Source organism: Coregonus clupeaformis, unplaced genomic scaffold, assembly GCF_020615455.1.
Source record: "Coregonus clupeaformis isolate EN_2021a unplaced genomic scaffold, ASM2061545v1 scaf0191, whole genome shotgun sequence".
Lineage (NCBI taxonomy): Eukaryota > Metazoa > Chordata > Actinopteri > Salmoniformes > Salmonidae > Coregonus > Coregonus clupeaformis.
In genome coordinates, this window is record NW_025533646.1 from 481,628 (window position 1) to 505,000 (window position 23,373).

Below are 23,373 nucleotides of genomic sequence, written 5' to 3' on the forward strand. Positions count from 1 at the left end.
GTGTGTTGAGGGCCCAGTTAAGGGCTTTACATAAGATAGGTACTCTGTGTTGTTGAGGGCCCAGCTAAGGGCTTTATATAAGATAGGTACTCTGTGTTGTTGAGGGCCCAGTTAAGGGCTTTATATAAGATAGGTACTCTGTGTTGTTGAGGGCCCAGTTAAGGGCTTTATATAAGATAGGTACTCTGTGTTGTTGAGGGCCCAGTTAAGGGCTTTATATAAGGTACTCTGTGTGTTGAGGGCCCAGTTAAGGGCTTTACATAAGATAGGTACTCTGTGTTGTTGAGGGCCCAGTTAAGGGCTTTATATAAGATAGGTACTCTGTGTTGTTGAGGGCCCAGCTAAGGGCTTTATATAAGATAGGTACTCTGTGTTGTTGAGAGCCCAGTTAAGGGCTTTATATAAGATAGGTACTCTGTGTTGTTGAGGGCCCAGTTAAGGGCTTTATATAAGGTACTCTGTGTGTTGAGGGCCCAGTTAAGGGCTTTACATAAGATAGGTACTCTGTGTTGTTGAGGGCCCAGTTAAGGGCTTTATATAAGATAGGTACTCTGTGTTGTTGAGGGCCCAGTTAAGGGCTTTATATAAGATATGTACTCTGTGTTGTTGAGGGCCCAGTTAAGGGCTTTATATAAGATAGGTACTCTGTGTTGTTGAGGGCCCAGTTAAGGGCTTTATATAAGATATGTACTCTGTGTTGTTGAGGGCCCAGTTAAGGGCTTTATATAAGATAGGTACTCTGTGTTGTTGAGGGCCCAGTTAAGGGCTTTATATAAGATAGGTACTCTGTGTTGTTGAGGGCCCAGTTAAGGGCTTTATATAAGATAGGCACTCTGTGTTGTTGAGGGCCCAGTTAATGGCTTTATATAAGATAGGTACTCTGTGTTGTTGAGGGCCCAGTTAAGGGCTTTACATAAGATAGGTACTCTGTGTTGTTGAGAGCCCAGTTAAGGGCTTTATATAAGGTACTCTGTGTGTTGAGGGCCCAGTTAAGGGCTTTACATAAGATAGGTACTCTGTGTTGTTGAGGGCCCAGTTAAGGGCTTTATATAAGATAGGTACTCTGTGTTGTTGAGGGCCCAGTTAAGGGCTTTATATAAGGTACTCTGTGTGTTGAGGGCCCAGTTAAGGGCTTTACATAAGATAGGTACTCTGTGTTGTTGAGGGCCCAGTTAAGGGCTTTATATAAGATAGGTACTCTGTATTGTTGAGGGCCCAGTTAAGGGCTTTACATAAGATAGGTACTCTGTGTTGTTGAGGGCCCAGTTAAGGGCTTTATATAAGATAGGTACTCTGTGTTGTTGAGAGCCCAGTTAAGGGCTTTATATAAGATAGGTACTCTGTGTTGTTGAGGGCCCAGTTAAGGGCTTTATATAAGATAGGTACTCTGTGTTGTTGAGGGCCCAGTTAAGGGCTTTATATAAGATAGGTACTCTGTGTTGTTGAGGGCCCAGTTAAGGGCTTTATATAAGATAGGTACTCTGTGTTGTTGAGGGCCCAGTTAAGGGCTTTATATAAGATAGGTACTCTGTGTTGTTGAGGGACCAGATAAGGGCTTTATATAAGATAGGTACTCTGTGTGTTGAGGGCCCAGTTAAGGGCTTTATATAAGGTACTCTGTGTGTTGAGGGCCCAGTTAAGGGCTTTATATAAGATAGGTACTCTGTGTTGTTGAGGGCCCAGTTAAGGGCTTTATATAAGATAGGTACTCTGTGTTGTTGAGGGCCCAGTTAAGGGCTTTTATATAAGATAGGTACTCTGTGTGTTGAGGGGCCCAGTTAAGGGCTTTATATAAGATAGGTACTCTGTGTTGTTGAGGGCCCAGTTAAGGGCTTTATATAAGATAGGTACTCTGTGTTGTTGAGGGCCCAGTTAAGGGCTTTATATAAGATAGGTACTCTGTGTTGTTGAGGGCCCAGTTAAGGGCTTTATATAAGATAGGTACTCTGTGTTGTTGAGGGCCCAGTTAAGGGCTTTATATAAGATAGGTACTCTGTGTGTTGAGGGCCCAGTTAAGGGCTTTATATAAGATAGGTACTCTGTGTTGTTGAGGGCCCAGTTAAGGGCTTTATATAAGATAGGTACTCTGTGTTGTTGAGGGCCCAGTTAAGGGCTTTATATAAGATAGGTACTCTGTGTTGTTGAGGGCCCAGTTAAGGGCTTTATATAAGGTACTCTGTGTGTTGAGGGCCCAGTTAAGGGCTTTATATAAGGTACTCTGTATTCTCTCCATGAACTATTTCGGTTATTTTGGATGTTTGAGTTATTATCTTTGTTTCCTGGTACGTTGGCCCTTCTACTTTGTTTACTCAGTCTAACTGCCAGTCATTTCTGGGCCTATCACAATATTTCAGTTTAATACATTATTAATGCCTTATCTATATTTTCCGAGTTAATTTGATCTATGCGTTTTATTTTTTTTATTTTTATTTATTATTCAGTTAAATTATTTTTATGTTCACTTTGAAGGGCATCATTCATCTCCAGACATTGTGTCATCATAGCTTTGGCCCCTTCCCATACCATTATGGGGGAGACCTCTCCATCATTCATCTCCAGATATTGTTTCAGTGTTGCGCTGATTTCTATTCTTAAATTCAAAGTCATGTGGAAGTGAATTATTTATCAACAAACTGTCGAGCCTTTCTCTAGTCCTATATTTAGTTACATATTTAGCATAGCATGATCCGATCATTTCAATTGCACTAATGTGGTAGTTCATTACTTTGTCTACATCCGATTTAACCATGAAGAGAGAGTCTAATCTCTGGTATTTGTTATGTGATTAGTATTGAGATTGGGATTCTTTGGGGTGGAGTTTTCCAAACATTTATCAGACCCTCCTCTGTTCTGCCTTGTGTCTTATGTTGCCTTGACAATCTAACATGGGATTCGTGATAAGGTTGAAGTCTCCTCCCATTACTGTTGTTCCTTTTGCCTCTGTGATAAGTAGGTTTAGCATTTTGGATATGAATTTGGGTCCTTGTTCTGGTGGGTTATATACATTTAATAATGTTATGTCCTCAATCCTTCATTTTACCAGTACGTATGATCTTTACCTGTAAGGGTTCTTTCTGAATGAAAGGGGATATTCTTTATGATCATTACTGCTACCCCTCTTCTTGCTGAATATAAATGTATTCTCTGAACATACTAACCCGTAGACAGGGTATATAAATGTATTCTCTGAACATACTAACCCGTTCTCCATGCCGTTGAGCGTAGACAGGGTATATAAATGTATTCTCTGAACATACTAACCCGTTCTCCATGCCGTTGAGCGTAGACAGGGTATATAAATGTATTCTCTGAACATACTAACCCGTTCTCCATGCCGTTGAGCGTAGACAGGGTATATAAATGTATTCTCTGAACATACTAACCCGTTCTCCATGCCGTTGAGCGTAGACAGGGTATTGAACAGAACATAGAGCAGGCCGTGGTCCAGCAGTATGTCGGCCAGTTTGGGACAGGCGTTGATGAGCTGCAGTAGCATACAGAGCACGTTGTGGACCAAGCTATTCTCACACAGACTGTTCTCTATTAAACCCAGCACTGGGATGATGCAACGCTTCCTGAAGGGACTGATGGTCTCCATGTCCTCCAGGTCTAGACTGGAACATAGAACAAGAATAAAAACATTAACAACACTGACACCCTGATACTGTTTCCATCCTTAAGTCTCTGTTTCGTATCCGGCTCCTCCTCAGACCAGGGCCCTACGCTCTCCCCTCCCTGTACATACTCCTCCTCGAGGCCGACAGGTCGTCCAAACAGCATCTCCAGGAAGACCTCCAGCAGTCTAACCCTTACCCCTGACCTTTAACCCTAAACTCTGACCCCTAACCCTGTACATACTCTTCCTCGAGGCCGACAGGTCGTCCAAACAGCATCTCCAGGAAGACCTCCAGCAGTCTAACCCTTACCCCTGACCTTCAACCCTAAACTCTGACCCCTAACCCTGTACTTACTCTTCCTCGAGGCCGACAGGTCGTCCAAACAGCATCTCAAGGAAGACCTCCAGCAGGCCCTGAGTCCCCTGGTGTAGGTACAGCTGATTGGCTAAGAGACTGAAGCCATGGTTCTTCAGGAACTTCTCCTTCTGCTCCTTAAACGCTCGGCTGAAGTAGGCATCCAGGAGCTGAAGAGAGGAGAGAGAGGAGAGAGGGGAGAGAGAGGAGAGAGGGGGAGAGGGGAGAGAGACGAGAGAGATGAGAGAGGAGAGGGGAGAGAGGAGAGGGGAGAGAGAGGAGAGGGGAGAGAGAGGAGAGAGGAGAGGGGAGAGAGGAGAGGGGAGAGAGGAGAGGGGGAGAGAGAGGAGAGGGGAGAGAGAGGAGAGAGGAGAGGGGAGAGAGGAGAGGGGAGAGAGGAGAGGGGGAGAGATGAGAGAGGAGAGGGGAGAGAGGAGAGGGGAGAGAGAGGAGAGAGAGGGAGAGAGGGAGAGATGAGAGAGGAGAGGGGAGAGAGGAGAGGGGAGAGAGAGGAGAGGGAGAGAGAGGAGAGAGAGGGAGAGAGGGAGAGATGAGAGAGGAGAGGAGAGAGAGGGAGAGGGGGAGAGAGAGGAGAGGGGAGAGAGAGGAGAGAGAGGGAGAGAGGGAGAGATGAGAGAGGAGAGGAGAGAGAGAGGGAGAGGGGAGAGAGAGGAGAGGGGAGAGAGAGGAGAGAGAGGGGAGAGAGAGGAGAGGGGAGAGAGAGGAGAGGGGAGAGAGAGGAGAGGAGATACAGTAGGCTGATCAGATCTAACCTAACACATTACATTTACATTTTAGTCATTTAGCAGACGCTCTTATCCAGAGCGACTTATAGTTAGTGAGTGCATACATTTTATTTTTTTATACTATCCCCCAGTGGGAATTGAACCCACAACCCTGGCGTTGCAAACGCCATGCTCTACCAACTGAGCTACATCCCTGCCAGCCATTCCCTCCCCTACCCTGGACGACGCTGGGCCAATTGTGCGCCGCCCCATGGGTCTCCCGGTCGCGGCCGACTACAACAGAGCCTGGATTCGAACCAGGATCTCTAGTGGCACAGCTAGCACTGCAATGCAGTGCCTTAGACCACTGCGTCACTCGGGAGAGTGGCCTCCTGGAGCTACAGGGGAGAGAGGAGATACAGCAGGCTGATCAGATCTAACCTCCTGGAGCTATGGGGGAGAGAGGAGATACATTAGGCTGATCAGATCTAACCTCCTGGAGCTATGGGGGAGAGAGGAGATACATTAGGCTGATCAGATCTAACCTCCTGGAGCTACAGGGGAGAGAGGAGATACAGCAGGCTGATCAGATCTAACCTCCAGGAGCTACAGGGGAGAGAGGAGATACAGCAGGCTGATCAGATCTAACCTCCAGGAGCTACAGGGGAGAGAGGAGATACAGCAGGCTGATCAGATCTAACCTCCTGGAGCTACAGGGGAGAGAGGAGATACAGCAGGCTGATCAGATCTAACCTCCTGGAGCTACAGGGGAGAGAGGAGATACAGCAGGCTGATCAGATCTAACCTCCTGGAGCTATGGGGGAGAGAGGAGATACAGCAGGCTGATCAGATCTAACCTCCTGGAGCTACGGGGGAGAGAGGAGATACATTAGGCTGATCAGATCTAACCTCCTGGAGCTACAGGGGAGAGAGGAGATACAGCAGGCTGATCAGATCTAACCTCCTGGAGCTACAGGGGAGAGAGGAGATACAGTAGGCTGATCAGATCTAACCTCCAGGAGCTACAGGGGAGAGAGGAGATACATTAGGCTGATCAGATCTAACCTCCTGGAGCTATGGGGGAGAGAGGAGATACATTAGGCTGATCAGATCTAACCTCCTGGAGCTACAGGGGAGAGAGGAGATACATTAGGCTGATCAGATCTAACCTCCTGGAGCTACAGGGGAGAGAGGAGATACAGCAGGCTGATCAGATCTAACCTCCAGGAGCTACAGGGGAGAGAGGAGATACAGCAGGCTGATCAGATCTAACCTCCAGGAGCTACAGGGGAGAGAGGAGATACAGCAGGCTGATCAGATCTAACCTCCTGGAGCTACAGGGGAGAGAGGAGATACATCAGGCTGATCAGATCTAACCTCCTGGAGCTACAGGGGAGAGAGGAGATACAGCAGGCTGATCAGATCTAACCTCCTGGAGCTATGGGGGAGAGAGGAGATACAGCAGGCTGATCAGATCTAACCTCCTGGAGCTACGGGGGAGAGAGGAGATACATTAGGCTGATCAGATCTAACCTCCTGGAGCTACAGGGGAGAGAGGAGATACATTAGGCTGATCAGATCTAACCTCCTGGAGCTATGGGGGAGAGAGGAGATACATTAGGCTGATCAGATCTAACCTCCTGGAGCTACAGGGGAGAGAGGAGATACAGCAGGCTGATCAGATCTAACCTCCTGGAGCTACGGGGGAGAGAGGAGATACAGCAGGCTGATCAGATCTAACCTCCTGGAGCTACGGGGGAGAGAGGAGATACAGCAGGCTGATCAGATCTAACCTCCTGGAGCTACAGGGGAGAGAGGAGATACAGCAGGCTGATCAGATCTAACCTCCTGGAGCTACAGGGGAGTAGGCCAAGGAGGGAGACACAGCAGACATTAGGTCTAAAAGAACATCCCACACTGTTGAAGGCTTGGCTGAGGTAGGTGTCTAGGAACTAGGACATAACTGTTAACAACATGTCTGAACCGTTTCGGCCTGCGCCTTCCTCGGTGTGTGTGTGTGTGTGTGTGTGTGTGTGTGTGTGTGTGTGTGTGTGCATACAAGAGCACTAACCTTCATAACCCCTTGCTGTATAAGGGGAGAGGAGTGGTTGACAAGGACGATGAGAGCTTCAGGTTGGATCAGTTTATCCATCACCTCCTCCAGCATCAGGTCCGGTAGCAGTAGCAGAACCCCTCTCAACAGGTCAAACAGACCATAGCATATCAACACCAGGCAGTCCTCTGTACTGGACCTGCAATAATATATTCAGAATATTACATCAGTTCTGGTAGCAGAACCCCTCTCAACAGGCAATAGCATATTAAATGGCGTTCACTCACTGCTCTAGAATGTAGTGAAATACGGGTCAATTCAAGACGGTGCTATTAAGTTAATGTCTAAACCTGGTTTAGCCTATGTCCTTATGAATCGCATACAATGAATCATTAGATTGTTCTCTACAATTATACAACCTTAATATACTTGTACTTGACAGTGCTGATGAAATAACGTAAGTTTAGTGTGACCGTTGCTAGTTCAGACCGCACCGCTCTTGGTTGTATCTCTTCCACATGTTTTGGCGTTGGGAGGTGGTAACATTTGGAGGCGTTTCCACGCTTTGGACCAATCAAAATCAACTTGATACCCTCGTCATGTTCACCTCCAGATCCGTGGCTTTGTTCTCCTAGTCAGTTGACGTTCGAAGTTAGTTAGCGCCGTTCTGCCCAGTGACAGAGTTCTATTGAGCAGCGCCCACTTTTGACCAATGGCATTCTATTCACTCTAATCATGCTAGATTCTCTGAGTAAATCGTCGGTAACTTTTGAACTACATACGGTAGAGACAGAGTTTGGACTATGCAATTCTCTATTGAATGAATATTTTCCTAAACATTTAATGGAATAATCATTTTATGGGTGAACGGCCAACATATTAACGCCAGCCAGTACCCTGGACCTGTAATCCGAATAATACTAAGGACCAATCTGATTGGAAACATCACTTGAACACGATTAGACTTTAAAAACCGCTTGATCACAATCAGATTTTTAACATTGCTAATATCGCTCATTAAGAACAGCCACTGCTTTGCAGCGAGTCTTAGGAGAAGTCTGTCCATAATAAAGCGCTGCTCTACCTTCTTAACAGCACTATCAACAAGGCAGGTCCTACAGGCCCTAGTTTTGTCGCACCTGGACTACTGTCCAGTCATGTGGTCCGGTGCCACAAAGAGGGCCTTAGGAATAAGACATGCACCATACACGTGCACGTGGATATTGTATTGTAGATATATGGTAGTAGAGTAGTGCCCTAAGGGAACACACTTAATGTGTTGTGAAAAGTGACATGAAATGAAATGTAATATTTTTAATTGTATATACAGTGCATTCGAAAAGTATTCAGACCCCTTCCCCTTTTCCACATTTTGTTACGTTACAGCCTTATTCTAACATTGATTAAATAAAATGTTTTCCCTCAATCTACAAAAAATACCCCATAATGACTAAGAGAAAACAGGTTTTAAGAATTCTTTGCTAGACCCACAGAAATACCTTATTTACATAAGTATTCAGACCCTTTGATATGAGACTCGAAATTGAGCTCAGGTGCATCCTGTTTCCGTTGATCATCCTTGAGATGTTTCTACAACTTGATTGGAGTCCACCTGTGGTAAATTCAATTGATTGGACATGATTTGGAAAGGCACACACTTGTCTATATAAGGTCCCACAATTGACAGTGCATGTCAGAACAAAAACCAAGCCATGAGGTCGAAGGAATTGTCCGTAGAGCTCCGAGACAGGATTGTGTTGAGGCACAGATCTGGGGAAGGGTACCAGAAAAATTCTGCAGCATTGAAGGTCCCCAAGAACACAGTGGCCTCCATCATTCTTAAATGGAAGAAGTTTGGAACCACCAAGACTCTTCCTAGAGCTGGCCAGGATCGAGGGAAAGATGAACGGAGCAAAGTACAGAGAGATCCTTGATGAGGACCTCAGACTAGGGCGAAGGTTCACCTTCCGACAGGACAACGACCCTAAGCACACAGCCAAGACAACGCAGGAGTGGCTTCGGGACAAGTCTCTGAATGTCCTTGAGTGGCCCAGCCAGAGCCCTGACTTGAACCCAATCGAACATCTCTGGAGAGACCTGAAAATAGCTGTGCAGCGACGCTCCCCATCTAACCTGACAGAGCTTGAGAGGATCTGCAGAGAAGAATGGGAGAAACTCCCCAAATACAGGTGTGCCAAGCATGTAGTGTCATACCCAAGAAGACTTGAGGCTGTAATCGCTGCCAAAGGTGCTTCAACAAAGTACTGAGTAAATGGTCTGAATACTTATGGAAATATGATATTTCCGTTTTTAAATTTTTATAGATTTGCACAAAAAAAGTAAAACCTGTTTTTGCTTTGTCATTATGGGGTATTGTGTGTAGATTGATGAGCAACATTTATTATTTAATCCATTTTAGAATAAGGCTGTAAAGTAACAAAATGTGGAAAAAGTCAAGGGGTCTGAATACTTTCCGAATGCACAGTAACTACCTTAATGTTGCTGGATCAAATCAAATGTTATTTGTCACATGCGCCAAATACAACAGCTGTAGACCTTACAGTGAAATGCTTACTTACTAGCCCTTAACCAACAATGCAGTTTTAAGGAAAATAAGTGTTAAGAAAAAGATTTACTAAATAAACAATAAAAGAGCAACAATAAAATAACAGTAGGGAGGCTATATACAGGGGGTACCGGTACAGAGTCAATGGGAAATAACAGTAGGGAGGCTATATACAGGGGGTACCGGTACAGAGTCAATGGGAAATAACAGTAGGGAGGCTATATACAGGGGGTACCGGTACAGAGTCAATGGGAAATAACAGTAGGGAGGCTATATACAGGGGGTACCGGGACAGAGTCAATGGGAAATAACAGTAGGGAGGCTATATACAGGGGGTACCGGTACAGAGTCAACGTGGTCCTCTGTAGCTCAGCTGGTAGAGCACGGCGCTTGTAACGCCAAGGTAGTGGGTTCGATCCCCGGGACCACCCATACACAAAAAAAAAAAAAAAAAAAAAAATGTATGCACGCATGACTGTAAGTCGCTTTGGATAAAAGCGTCTGCTAAATGGCATATTATATTATTATTATTATCAATGGGAAATAACAGTAGGGAGGCTATATACAGGGGGTACCGGTACAGAGTCAATGGGAAATAACAGTAGGGAGGCTATATACAGGGGGTACCGGTACAGAGTCAATGGGAAATAACAGTAGGGAGGCTATATACAGGGGGTACCGGTACAGAGTAAATGGGAAATAACAGTAGGGAGGCTATATACAGGGGGTACCGGGACAGAGTCAATGGGAAATAACAGTAGGGAGGCTATATACAGGGGGGTACCGGTACAGAGTCAATGGGAAATAACAGTAGGGAGGCTATATACAGGGGGTACCGGTACAGAGTCAATGGGAAATAACAGTAGAGAGGCTATATACAGGGGGTACCGGTACAGAGTCAATGGGAAATAACAGTAGAGAGGCTATATACAGGGGGTACCGGTACAGAGTCAATGTGCGGGGCACAGGTTAGTCAAGGTAATTGAGGTAATATGTACATGTAGGGAGAGTTATTAAAGTGACTATGCATAAATAATAGATATATACTGTGGAGGCTTTTCATCATTATTATTATTATTAATTTTTTATATAAAAACCTTTTTTTGCTTTGTCATTATGGGGTATTGTGTGTAGATTGATGAGGGGAAAAAAACAATTGAATCCATTTTAGAGTAAGGCTGTAACGTAACCAAATGTGGAAAAATTCAAGGGGTCTGAATATTTTCCGAATGCACTGTAAAAAGGTTTCTAAAAGCCAGGAACAGTTTTACAAAAAGAAGAATTTAGCTATAGCTGTTCAGGAGTCTGATGGCTTGAGGGTAGAAGCTGTTGAGGAGCCTTTTGGACCTAGACTTGGCACTCCGGTACCACTTGCCGTGCCGTTGCAGAGAGAACAGTCTATGACTAGGGTGTTTCAAGCAGACCACCATAGTCCCTGTGCCCAAGAACACTAAGGTAACCTGCCTAAATGACTACCGACCGGTAGCACTCACATCTGTAGCCATGAAGTGCTTTGAAAGGCTGGTCATCACAGCCTTATGCAACCCCCCAATATCATATCCTTTCATAAGATGTCTGCAGATGAAAGCAGAGAGACACTGGCTAGGTCGGGTTAGCTCTCCTACGCACACAGAAGACACACAGATGAGGACTGAACAGAGAGAGAGGAGAGAGAAAGCGAGAGAGAGCAAAAAAGAGAGAAAGAAAGAGTGAGATGTGGATGAAATGGCTAATTAACTGATCCACCTCATTACAGGGGGAGTGTAATATTGGACTTTATTAAAGACAGCTTGATGACACAGCTGAGATGAGACAGTAAATATAGCCATAGATAAAGTGGAGGGAGTGATTCTGTCAATTCAACAGAAACTCCTCTCCACAGACGTTATAATGGCGCCGGAGGAGATTGGCTGCCGTTTTACGGGCTCCTAACCAATTGTGCTATTATGTGTGTTTTTTCACGTTATTTGTAACTTATTTTGTACATAATGTTTTTGCCACCGTCTCTTATGACCGAAAAGAGCATCTGGATATCATGACAGTGATTACTCACCTCGTACTAGACAAATATTTTTTCTTCAACGAGTCGGACGCAAAGGATTTACTTCAGACACCCAACAAGGCCCAAATCCCTGTCATTCGCAGGAGAAAGAGACGGAGATATCGGGGACGTAGGTCGGGGTTCCTTGTAAGGATCTGACGGCGAGTGGGTAATCTGCCTCTAACCATTAGTCCTATTAGCCAACGTACAATCATTAGATAACAAAATAGACTAACTAAGATCACGTTACGGTTATCCTACCAACGGGACATTAAAAACTGTAATATCTTATGTTTCACAGAGTCGTGGCTGAACGACGACATGGATAACATTACGCAAGATATAACGGCCTCTGGTAAGACAAGGGGTGGTCTGTGTCTATTTGTCAATAACAGCTGGTGCGTGATCTCAAATATTAAGGAAGTCTCGAGGCTTTGTTCGCCTGAGGTAGAGTACCTCATGATAAGCTGTAGACCACACTATCTACCAAGAGAGTTCTCATCTATATTCTTCGTATCCGTCTATTTACCACCACAAACTGATGCTGGCACTAAGACCGCACTCAATGAGCTGTATACGGCCATAAGTAAACAAGAAAATGCTCATCCAGAGGCAGCGCTCCTAGTGGCCGGGGACTTTAATGCAGGGAAACGTAAATCCGTTCTACCTAATTTCTACCAGCATGTTAAATGTGCAACCAGAGGTAAAAAAACTCTAGACCACCTTTACTCCACACACAGAGACGCATACAAAGCTCTCCCTCGCCCTCCATTTGGCAAATCTGACCATAACTCTATCCTCCTGATTCCTGCTTATAAGCAAAAACTAAAGCAGGAAGCACCAGTGACTCGGTTAATAAAAAGTGGTCAGATGAAGCAGATGCTAAGCTACAGGACTGTTTTGCTAGCACAGACTGGAATATGTTCAGAGATTCTTCAGATAGCATTGAGGAGTACACTACATCAGTCACTGGCTTCATCAATAAGTGCATCGATGATGTCGTCCCCACAGTGACCGTACGTACATACCCCAACCAGAAGCCATGGATTACAGGCAACATCTGCACTGAGCTAAAGGGTAGAGCTGCCGCTTTCAAGGAGCGGGACTCTAACCCGGACACTTATAAGAAATCCTGCTATGCCCTCCGACAAACCATCAAACAGGCAAAGAGTCAATACAGGACTAAGATTGAATCGTACTATACCGGCTCTGACGCTCGTCGGATGTGGCAGGGCTTGAAAACTATTACAGACTACAAAGGGAAGCACAGCCGCGAGCTGCCCAGTGACACAAGACTTCCAGACGAGCTAAACCACTTATATGCTTGCTTCGAGGCAAGCAACACTGAAGCATGCATGAGAGCACCAGCTGTTCCGGACGACTTTGTGATCACGCTCTCCGTAGCCGATGTGAGTAAGACCTTTAAACAGGTCAACATTCACAAGGCCGCAGGGCCAGACGGATTACCAGGACGTGTACTCCGAGCATGCGCTGACCAACTGGCAAGTGTCTTCACTGACATTTTCAACCTCTCCCTGTCTGAGTCTGTAATACCAACATGTTTCAAGCAGACCACCATAGTCCCTGTGCCCAAGAACACTAAGGTAACCTGTCTAAATGACTACCGACCCGTAGAACTCACATCTGTAGCCATGAAGTGCTTTGAAAGGCTGGTCATGGCTCACATCAACACCATTATCCTAGAAACACTAGACCCACTCCAATTTCCATACCGCCCCAACAGATCCACAGATGATGCAATCTCTATTGTACTCCACACTGCCCTTTCCCACCTGGACAAGAGGAACACCTACGTGAGAATGCTATTCATTGACTACAGCTCAGCGTTCAACACCATAGTGCCCTCAAGGCTCATCACTAAGCTAAGGATCCTGGGACAAAACACCTCCCTCTGCAACTGGATCCTGGACTTCCTGACGGGCCGCTCCCAGGTGGTAAGGGTAGGTAACAACACATCTGCCACACTGATCCTCAACACGGGGGCCCCTCAGGGGTGCGTGCTCAGTCCCCTCCTGTACTCCCTGTTCACCCATGACTGCATGGCCAGGCACGACTCCAACATCATCATTAAGTTTGCCGACAACACAACGGTGGTAGGCCTGATCACCGACAATGATGAGACAGCCTATAGGGAGGAGGTCAGAGACCTGGCAGTGTGGTGCCAGGATAACAACCTCTCCCTCAATGTGATCAAGACAAAGGAGATGATTGTGGACTACAGGAAAAAGAAGTGGACAGAGCACGCCCCCATTCTCATCGACAGGGCTGTAGTGGAACAGGTTGAGCGCTTCAGGTTCCTTGGTGTCCACATCACCAACGAACTATCATGGTCCAAACACACCAAGACAGTCGTGAAGAGGGCACGACAAAGCATATTCCCCCTCAGGAGACTGAAAAGATTTGGCATGGGTCCTCAGATCCTCAAAAAGTTATACAGCTGCACCATCGAGAGCATCCTGACTGGTTGCATCACTGCCTGGTATGGCAACTGTTCGGCCTCCGACCGCAAGGCACTACAGAGGGTAGTGCATACGGCCCAGTACATCACTGGGGCCAAGCTTCCTGCCATCCAGGACCTCTATACCAGGCGGTGTCAGAGGAAGGCCCTCAAAATTGTCAAAGACTCCAGCCACCCTAGTCATAGACTGTTCTCTATGCTACTGCACGGCAAGCGGTACCAGAGTGCCAAGTCTAGGTCCAAAAGGCATCATAACAGCTTCTACCCCCAAGCCACAAGACTCCTGAACAGCTAATCAAATGGCTACCTGGACTATTTGCATTCTCACTGTCTAGCTTTTATTTTTGAGATTGTTGGTTCACAAAGACGGGATTGTAAAAAAGTATACACTCCGTGTACTAAACATAAAGAACGTGCTGTTTCCATGACAGAGACCAGCGGTCACCAACCTTTGAGTCAGAATGCAAGCCGAAATCTACTGCTCAGATTATCTACTGCTCAGATTATCTACTGCTCAGATTATTTTTAAACATGACTTAAAAAACGTGCAACAATTAAAACCAGTTCTGTAGTAATGAGGTTTTTGCAATAGACTGTAGGTCCAATCCATTATCACTGCATATTGGCTATGATTGAATTGCCCTGCCAATGTTCTTCTCAGACCATTTAGAAATTATAAACATTTAAAACTATTGGTATATAATCCCACTGGTAATAGATAATTTGTTGTATTACTTGTGAGGCACAGCTGAGTGAGCGTAACAATTTGTATTTTATTTTACTGGACTGATAGACAGTGGTGGAAAAAGGACCCAATTCTCATACTTGAGTAAAAGTAAAAGATACCTTCACAGAAAATGACTCAAGTAAAAGTGAAAGTCACCCAGTAAAATACTACTTGAGTCTAAAAGTTTTTGGTTTGAAATATCACAAGTATTAAGCAAAGCAGATGGCACCATTTTCTTGTTTTTAACATGTAGTATCACGTCAAGGAACAGACAAGAGGACTATGATGACTAGATAGTAGCTGTCTAATGATTCAAATTGCTGTTGTATCACTAACATGGTGCTTGACCTGGGTCAGTGAAGGATAGTGACAGTGCTGAAAGGCTTCTGATCGGCCACAACATCATTAATCCAGTGAATCTAAGAGTGAGAGGGTTGGGTGGAATCCAGATGTTCACACTGTTTCTGTAGCATGCTGGGGTATACAGTATTACCAAATGTACTATGGTCGCTATATATATACTTTTTAGGCAACAGGGATCTTGATCCAGGAGGGGGTTGAATGTCTCTGCTGTAACCAAGAAGATTGATCTTGACATCTAGCCACTTAGCTAGCAAGTTAGCAAACCCAATGCACAGCTGACACATCTTAGATCCTCTGTAGCTCAATTGACTGACACATGACTGTAAGTCGCTTTGGATAAAAGCGTCTGCTAAATGGCATATTAATTAATTAATTATTAATAGATGACACATCTTAGATGTCTTATATTTATATTTTAACTTATAGTTCGTTATAAAGCAGCGGTGTATCACACATCCCCGCAAATGGTATTGAAAATAATACCGTCGGTATTTCAAAATACCCCGGTATACGGTATATCGCCCAGGCCTAGAGAATTGTAACAGTTTTCATATGGTTGGTGCGTTGCTCTAACTGCCAACACAATAACAGGTGGTGTGGGTCGTCTGTATTGGAGCATGAGATTATACAGGTGGAGTGGGTCGTCTGTATTGGAGCATGAGATTATACAGGTGGAGTGAATGTGTTTTCTATAGAGTAGTGTACCTGTCGTTACTGGAGTCTTTGCTGTAGGCCCTCTCGTATCCAGGGGAGTAGGTGTAGCTCTCCCAGTCCTCTGGTAGCGTCCCACGGTCGGCCACACTGGGCCAGCGACTGAGGGCCAGGCTCCCATTCTGGGCAGGGAAAGCCAAGCCAAGGCTGGACGAATAAACAAAGGAATTCATTGTATTAGACATATTTAAAAAGGTAGAGTCAGCGATGCACAAAGTAAACAGCAATTTCAGGTCGATTTCTGCCACAATTATGACCGTTGAAGAACGAGGCTAATCTTCTCCGCTGGTTTGGTCCCTATGGGCCCAAGTCAAAAGTAGTGCACTTCATACAGGAAAAGGGTGCCATTTGGAACGTCACCTGGCTAGGTTAGAGGAGCTCCTCTGGAACGATGGGATCCCCTTCAGACTGTCTGGCCTCTGTGGCACCTCATCGCTCGCCCAATCAAAACGGTCCTCAGATTCGGCCCCGCCCACGCTGCCCTCTGCCAGACTATCCACCTCCCCCCTCTCCTCCTCCTCCTCCTCCTCCTCCTCCCCATCTACCTCACCCCTCCCCTCCACCTCCTCGATGCTGATGGACGGGGTACGTGGTGCCTCTCCCACCTCTCGGGAGTCACAGATGGTTTTCGCCGACTCACAGCTAGACAGGAGCTGCTCCTCCCCCACACCTCCTCCTCCTCTCTTAAGAGTCTCTGTGCTCCCCAGGGTCACCCCCACTCCCTCCTGGCCCTCCCTGGGGCTCCCAGCCCCTCCATCCCCCAACCCGTGGCCAAGACAGGGCTTGAACAGTGGGGAGGAGTACGGCGAGGGGGCCAGGTTGGGGGACTGGTCGTCTCCTCCGTATTCAGGTGATGGAGGCTGAAGGTGGATGGTACCTTCAGAGGGAAACAGATGATCTAAATTTAAATCTGCACACTCGCATGCTGCTCCCAACATGTTTAACAGGAAAGGGAAAAGGTCTTGGTCAGGACAAAGTAATAACCAAGAGCAGAAGAATATGAATATTTGCTTCCTGGCAGAAATGAGTGGACATGTGTTCTGCACCAATGGAGAGTGAGAAACACGTCACTGCATGAAGACAAAAAGAATGATTCTAGGTACCTTCAGGAAGAGGACCCTCAGAACAGACGGCCGGAGAGAGAGAGACCACTGAGCTACCAGCTGACTTCCATCCACTGTTGATATGTCTCATATACATTATGGACTGGACCTTCTCCTGGTACAGCTTCCCATCTACAGGACAACACATTTATACTGTCAGTGGTGTTAAGTCCTTTCAGTAAAAACAGACACCTTGGTAGAAAATCACTACTGAAAGTAAAAGTCACCCATTAAAATACTTGAGTTTTACTTAATTCATTCATTCATTTAACCAGGAAGTGTGTGTAAATATCCCACCTATGTGCAGTGAGAAGTAGAAGCTTGTAGGCGTATGACAGACGTAGGTGTTAGTGGGCGGGTGCACTGCGAGGAGGAAGTTGTAGACCAATCGGAGGAGGTCTAGATCCGGAGGGGAACCCAACACTTCCTGGATGATCTTAACGAATGACAGACACACTTCCTGTGGGATGGAGGTCAGGTGGTCGTCCTGGTGCTCCTGAGGACAAACACATGATAAGAAGCTCTGATAGTCAAGACGTTTGATCGAGAGGCCAGAGCAACGTGCAGTCCTTTAATTACAGACACTCTTACCCAAAGCCACTTACAGTAGTGAGTGCATACATATGTACTTTTTTCGTATTGGTCCCCCGTGGGAATCGAACCCACAACCCTGGCGTTGCAAGGGGACTACTGGGGCATGATAACTCAGGCTATTTCTCTGGTTCCCTAGGCAGAGTTTTGAAAGGTCTTGGGACCATGATTCCGAACGGATCAGGATCTCACCTGTAGTACCTGGCAGGTGAGCAGGAAGCGGTGGACCACCTGGGCTCTGAGAAACTGTCTGATGTTGAATACCTGCTGGGGGTGGTGTACCCTGATGAGGATCTCTAACGCTCCCAGGAGAGTCACCCAGACGCCACCCTGTTAGAGACACATAAAATATAGTTAATACACAGCTACTGTAACCCTGACCCTAACCCTGACCTAACCCTGACCCTGACCCTGACCCTAACCCTGACCCTAACCCTGACCCTGACCCAACCCTGACCCTGACCTAACCCTGACCCTGACCTAACCCTGACCCTGACCTAACCCTGACCCAACCCTGACCCTGACCCAACCCTGACCCTGACCCTAACCTAACACTGACCTAACCCTGACCCTGACCTAACCCTGACCCTGACCTAACCCTGACCCAACCCTGACCCTGACCCAACCCTGACCCTGACCTAACCCTGACCCTGACCTAACCCTGACCCTGACCTAACCCTGACCCAACCCTGACCCTGACCCAACCCTGACCCTGACCTAACCCTGACCCTGACCTAACCCTGACCCAACCCTGACCCTGACCCAACCCTGACCCTGACCCTAACCTAACACTGACCTAACCCTGACCCTGACCTAACACTGACCTAACCCTAACCCTGACCTAACCCTGACCCTGACCCAACCCTGACCCTGACCTAACCCTGACCCTGACCTAACCCTGACCCTGACCTAACCCTAACCCTGACCCTGACCTAACCCTGACCCTGACCTAACCCTGACCCTGACCTAACCCTAACCCTGACCCTGACCTAACCCTGACCCTGACCTAACCCTGACCCAACCCTGACCCTGACCTAACCCTGACCCTGACCCTAACCCTGACCTAACCCTGACCCTGACCTAACCCTGACCCTGACCTAACCCTGACCCTGACCTAACCCTGACCCTGACCCTAACCTAACACTGACCTAACCCTAACCCTGACCCAACCCTGACCCTAACCCTTACCCTAACCCTGACCCTGACCTAACCCTGACCCTAACCCTGACCCAACCCTGACCCTGACCTAACCCTGACCCTGACCTAACCCTGACCCTGACCTAACCCTGACCCTGACCTAACCCTGACCCTGACCTAACCCTGACCCTGACCCTAACCTAACACTGACCTAACCCTAACCCTGACCTAACCCTGACCCAACCCTGACCCTGACCTAACCCTGACCCTGACCTAACCCAGACCCTGACCTAACCCTGACCCAACCCTGACCCTGACCTAACCCTGACCCTGACCCTAACCTAACACTGACCTAACCCTAACCCTGACCTAACCCTGACCCTGACCCAACCCTGACCCTGACCCTGACCTAACCCTGACCCTGACCTAACCCTGACCTAACCCTGACCCTGACCTAACCCTGACCCTGACCCTAACCTAACACTGACCTAACCCTAACCCTGACCCAACCCTGACCCTAACCCTTACCCTAACCCTGACCCTGACCTAACCCTGACCCTAACCCTGACCCAACCCTGACCCTGACCTAACCCTGACCCTGACCTAACCCTGACCCTGACCTAACCCTGACCCTGACCTAACCCTGACCCTGACCCTAACCCTGACCCTGACCCTAACCTAACACTGACCTAACCCTAACCCTGACCCAACCCTGACCCTAACCCTAACCCTGACCCTGACCTAACCCTGACCCAACCCTGACCCTGACCTAACCCTGACCCTGACCCAACCCTGACCCTGACCTAACCCTGACCCTAACCCTGACCTAACCCTGACCCTGACCCAACCCTGACCCTAACCCTGACCTAACCCTGACCCTGACCCAACCCTGACCCTGACCCTGACCTAACCCTGACCCTAACCCTGACCCTGACCCTGACCTAACCCTGACCCTAACCTAACACTGACCTAACCCTAACCCTGACCCAACCCTGACCCTAACCCTTACCCTGACCCTGACCTAACCCTGACCCTAACCCTGACCTAACCCTGACCCTGACCCTGACCCTGACCCTGACCTAACCCTGACCCTGACCCTGACCTAACCCTGACCCTGACCTAACCCTGACCCAACCCTGACCCTAACCTAACACTGACCTAACCCTAACCCTGACCCAACCCTGACCCTAACCCTTACCCTAACCCTGACCCTGACCTAACCCTGACCCTAACCCTGACCCTAACCCTGACCCAACCCTGACCCTAACCCTGACCCTAACCCTGACCCAACCCTGACCCTAACCCTTACCCTAACCCTGACCCAACCCTGACCCTAACCCTGACTCTGACCTAACCCTGACCCTAACCCTGACCTAACCCTGACCTACTCCTGACCTAACCCTGACCCTAACCCTGACCCTAACCCTGACCCAACCCTGACCCTAACCCTTACCCTAACCCTGACCCAACCCTGACCCTAACCCTGACTCTGACCTAACCCTGACCCTAACCCTGACCTAACCCTGACCTACTCCTGACCTAACCCTGACCCTAACCCTGACCCTGACCTAACCCTGATCCTAACCCTGACCTAACCTTGACCCAACCCTGACCCAACCTAACCCTAACCCTATTTCCTGACCCTGACCTAACCCTGACCCTAACCCTGACCTAACCTAACCCTGACCCTAACCCTGACCTAACCCTGACCTAACCTTGACCCTAACCCTGACCTAACCCTGACCCTAATCCTGACCCTAACCTAACCCTGATCCTAACCCTGATCCTAACCCTGACCTAACCTTGACCCAACCCTGACCCAACCTAACCCTAACCCTATTTCCTGACCGAACCTTGACCTTAACCCTGACCCTAACCCTGACCTAACCCTAACCTAACCCTGACCTAACCCTGACCTAACCTTGACCCTAACCTAACCCTGACCCTGACCCAACCTAACCTTAACCCTAATCTAACCCTATGTCCTGACCCTGACTTAACCTTGACCTTAACCCTGACCTTAACCCTGACCCTAACCCTGACCCTAACCCTGACCTAACCCTGACCTAACCTTGACCCTAACCTAACCCTAAACCCTAACCCTGACCTAACCCTAACCCTGACCCAACCTAACCTTAACCCTAATCTAACCCTATTTCCTAACCCTGACCTAACCCTGACCTAACCTTGACCCTAACCTAACCCTGACCCAACCTAACCTTAACCCTAACCTTAACCCTATTTCCTGACCCTGACCTAACCTTGACCTAACCTTGACCCTAACCTAACCCTGACCCAACCTAACCTTAACCCTAACCTTAACCCTATTTCCTGACCCTGACCTAACCTTGACCTAACCTTGACCCTAACCTAACCCTGACCCAACCTAACCTTAACCCTATTTCCTGACCCTGACCTAACCTTGACCTAACCTTGACCCTAACCTAACCCTGACCCAACCTAACCTTAACCCTATTTCCTGACCCTGACCTAACCTTGACCCTAACCTTAACCCTAACCTAACCCTGACCCAACCTAACCTTGACCCTAACCTTAACCCTATTTCCTGACCCTGACCTAACCTTGACCTAACCTAACCCTAACCCTGACCCAACCTAACCCTGACCCAACCTAACCTTGACCCTAACCTTAACCCTATTTCCTGACCCTGACCTAACCTTGACCTAACCTTGACCCTAACCTAACCCTGACCCAACCTAACCTTAACCCTATTTCCTGACCCAACCTAACCTTGACCTTAACCTAACCCTAACCCTGACCTAACCTTAACCCTATTTCCTAACCCTGACCTAACCTTAACCCTATTTCCTGACCCTGACCTAACCTTGACCTAACCCTGACCTAACCTAACCCTGACCTAACCTTGACCTAACCTTGACCCTAACCTAACCCTGACCCAACCTAACCTTAACCCTATTTCCTGACCCTGACCTAACCTTGACCCTAACCTTAACCCTAACCTAACCCTGACCCAACCTAACCTTGACCCTAACCTTAACCCTATTTCCTGACCCTGACCTAACCTTGACCTAACCTAACCCTAACCCTGACCCAACCTAACCTTGACCCTAACCTTAACCCTATTTCCTGACCCTGACCTAACCTTGACCTAACCTTGACCCTAACCTAACCCTGACCCAACCTAACCTTAACCCTATTTCCCTGACCCTGACCTAACCTTGACCCTAACCTAACCCTGACCTAACCTTGACCTAACCCTGACCTAACCTAACCCTGACCCAACCTAACCTTAACCCCTATTTCCTGACCCTGACCTAACCCTGACCCTAACCCTGACCCAACCTAACCTTAACCCTATTTCCTGACCCTGACCTAACCCTGACCCTAACCCTAACCCTGACCCAACCTAACCTTAACCCTATTTCCTGACCCTGACCTAACCCTGACCCTAACCCTGACCCTGACCCAACCTAACCTTAACCCTATTTCCTGACCCTGACCTAACCCTGACCCCTGACCCTGACCCAACCTAACCTTAACCCTATTTCCTGACCCTGACCTAACCCTGACCCTAACCCTGACCCAACCTAACCTTAACCCTATTTCCTGACCCTGACCTAACCTTGACCTAACCTTGACCCTAACCTAACCCTGACCCAACCTAACCTTAACCCTATTTCCTGACCCTGACCTAACCTTGACCCTAACCTTAACCCTAACCTAACCCTGACCCAACCTAACCTTGACCCTAACCTTAACCCTATTTCCTGACCCTGACCTAACCTTGACCTAACCTAACCCTAACCCTGACCCAACCTAACCCCTGACCCAACCTAACCTTGACCCTAACCTTAACCCTATTTCCTGACCCTGACCTAACCTTGACCTAACCTTGACCCTAACCTAACCCTGACCCAACCTAACCTTAACCCTATTTCCTGACCCAACCTAACCTTGACCTTAACCTAACCCTAACCCTGACCTAACCTTAACCCTATTTCCTAACCCTGACCTAACCTTAACCCTATTTCCTGACCCTGACCTAACCTTGACCTAACCCTGACCTAACCTAACCCTGACCTAACCTTGACCTAACCTTGACCCTAACCTAACCCTGACCCAACCTAACCTTAACCCTATTTCCTGACCCTGACCTAACCTTGACCCTAACCTTAACCCTAACCTAACCCTGACCCAACCTAACCTTGACCCTAACCTTAACCCTATTTCCTGACCCTGACCTAACCTTGACCTAACCTAACCCTAACCCTGACCCAACCTAACCTTGACCCTAACCTTAACCCTATTTCCTGACCCTGACCTAACCTTGACCTAACCTTGACCCTAACCTAACCCTGACCCAACCTAACCTTAACCCTATTTCCTGACCCTGACCTAACCTTGACCCTAACCTAACCCTGACCTAACCTTGACCTAACCCTGACCTAACCTAACCCTGACCCAACTCTAACCTTAACCCTATTTCCTGACCCTGACCTAACCCTGACCCTAACCCTGACCCAACCTAACCTTAACCCTATTTCCTGACCCTGACCTAACCCTGACCCTAACCCTAACCCTGACCCAACCTAACCTTAACCCTATTTCCTGACCCTGACCTAACCCTGACCCTAACCCTGACCCTGACCCAACCTAACCTTAACCCTATTTCCTGACCCTGACCTAACCCTGACCCTGACCCTGACCCAACCTAACCTTAACCCTATTTCCTGACCCTGACCTAACCCTGACCCTAACCCTGACCCAACCTAACCTTAACCCTATTTCCTGACCCTGACCTAACCTTGACCTAACCTTGACCCTAACCTAACCCTGACCCAACCTAACCTTAACCCTATTTCCTGACCCTGACCTAACCTTGACCCTAACCTTAACCCTAACCTAACCCTGACCCAACCTAACC

At 47.7% G+C, this 23,373-nt stretch overlaps 1 protein-coding gene across 1 annotated transcript in view; it reads right to left on the bottom strand.

Annotated features, from left to right (window-relative positions):
* lyst (lysosomal trafficking regulator) overlaps positions 1-23,373 on the bottom strand; it is a gene marked incomplete at its 5' end in the record, with an annotated part of 184,562 nt that overhangs the window by 116,009 nt on the left and 45,180 nt on the right. The window contains 9 exons of the mRNA XM_045214042.1: positions 3,384-3,614; positions 3,972-4,141; positions 6,768-6,948; positions 15,631-15,783; positions 15,997-16,064; positions 16,113-16,513; positions 16,740-16,871; positions 17,037-17,235; positions 17,523-17,660. Coding sequence (XP_045069977.1) covers positions 3,384-3,614; positions 3,972-4,141; positions 6,768-6,948; positions 15,631-15,783; positions 15,997-16,064; positions 16,113-16,513; positions 16,740-16,871; positions 17,037-17,235; positions 17,523-17,660 — 1,673 coding nt within the window. The remainder of the gene's footprint in view (positions 1-3,383; positions 3,615-3,971; positions 4,142-6,767; positions 6,949-15,630; positions 15,784-15,996; positions 16,065-16,112; positions 16,514-16,739; positions 16,872-17,036; positions 17,236-17,522; positions 17,661-23,373) is intronic.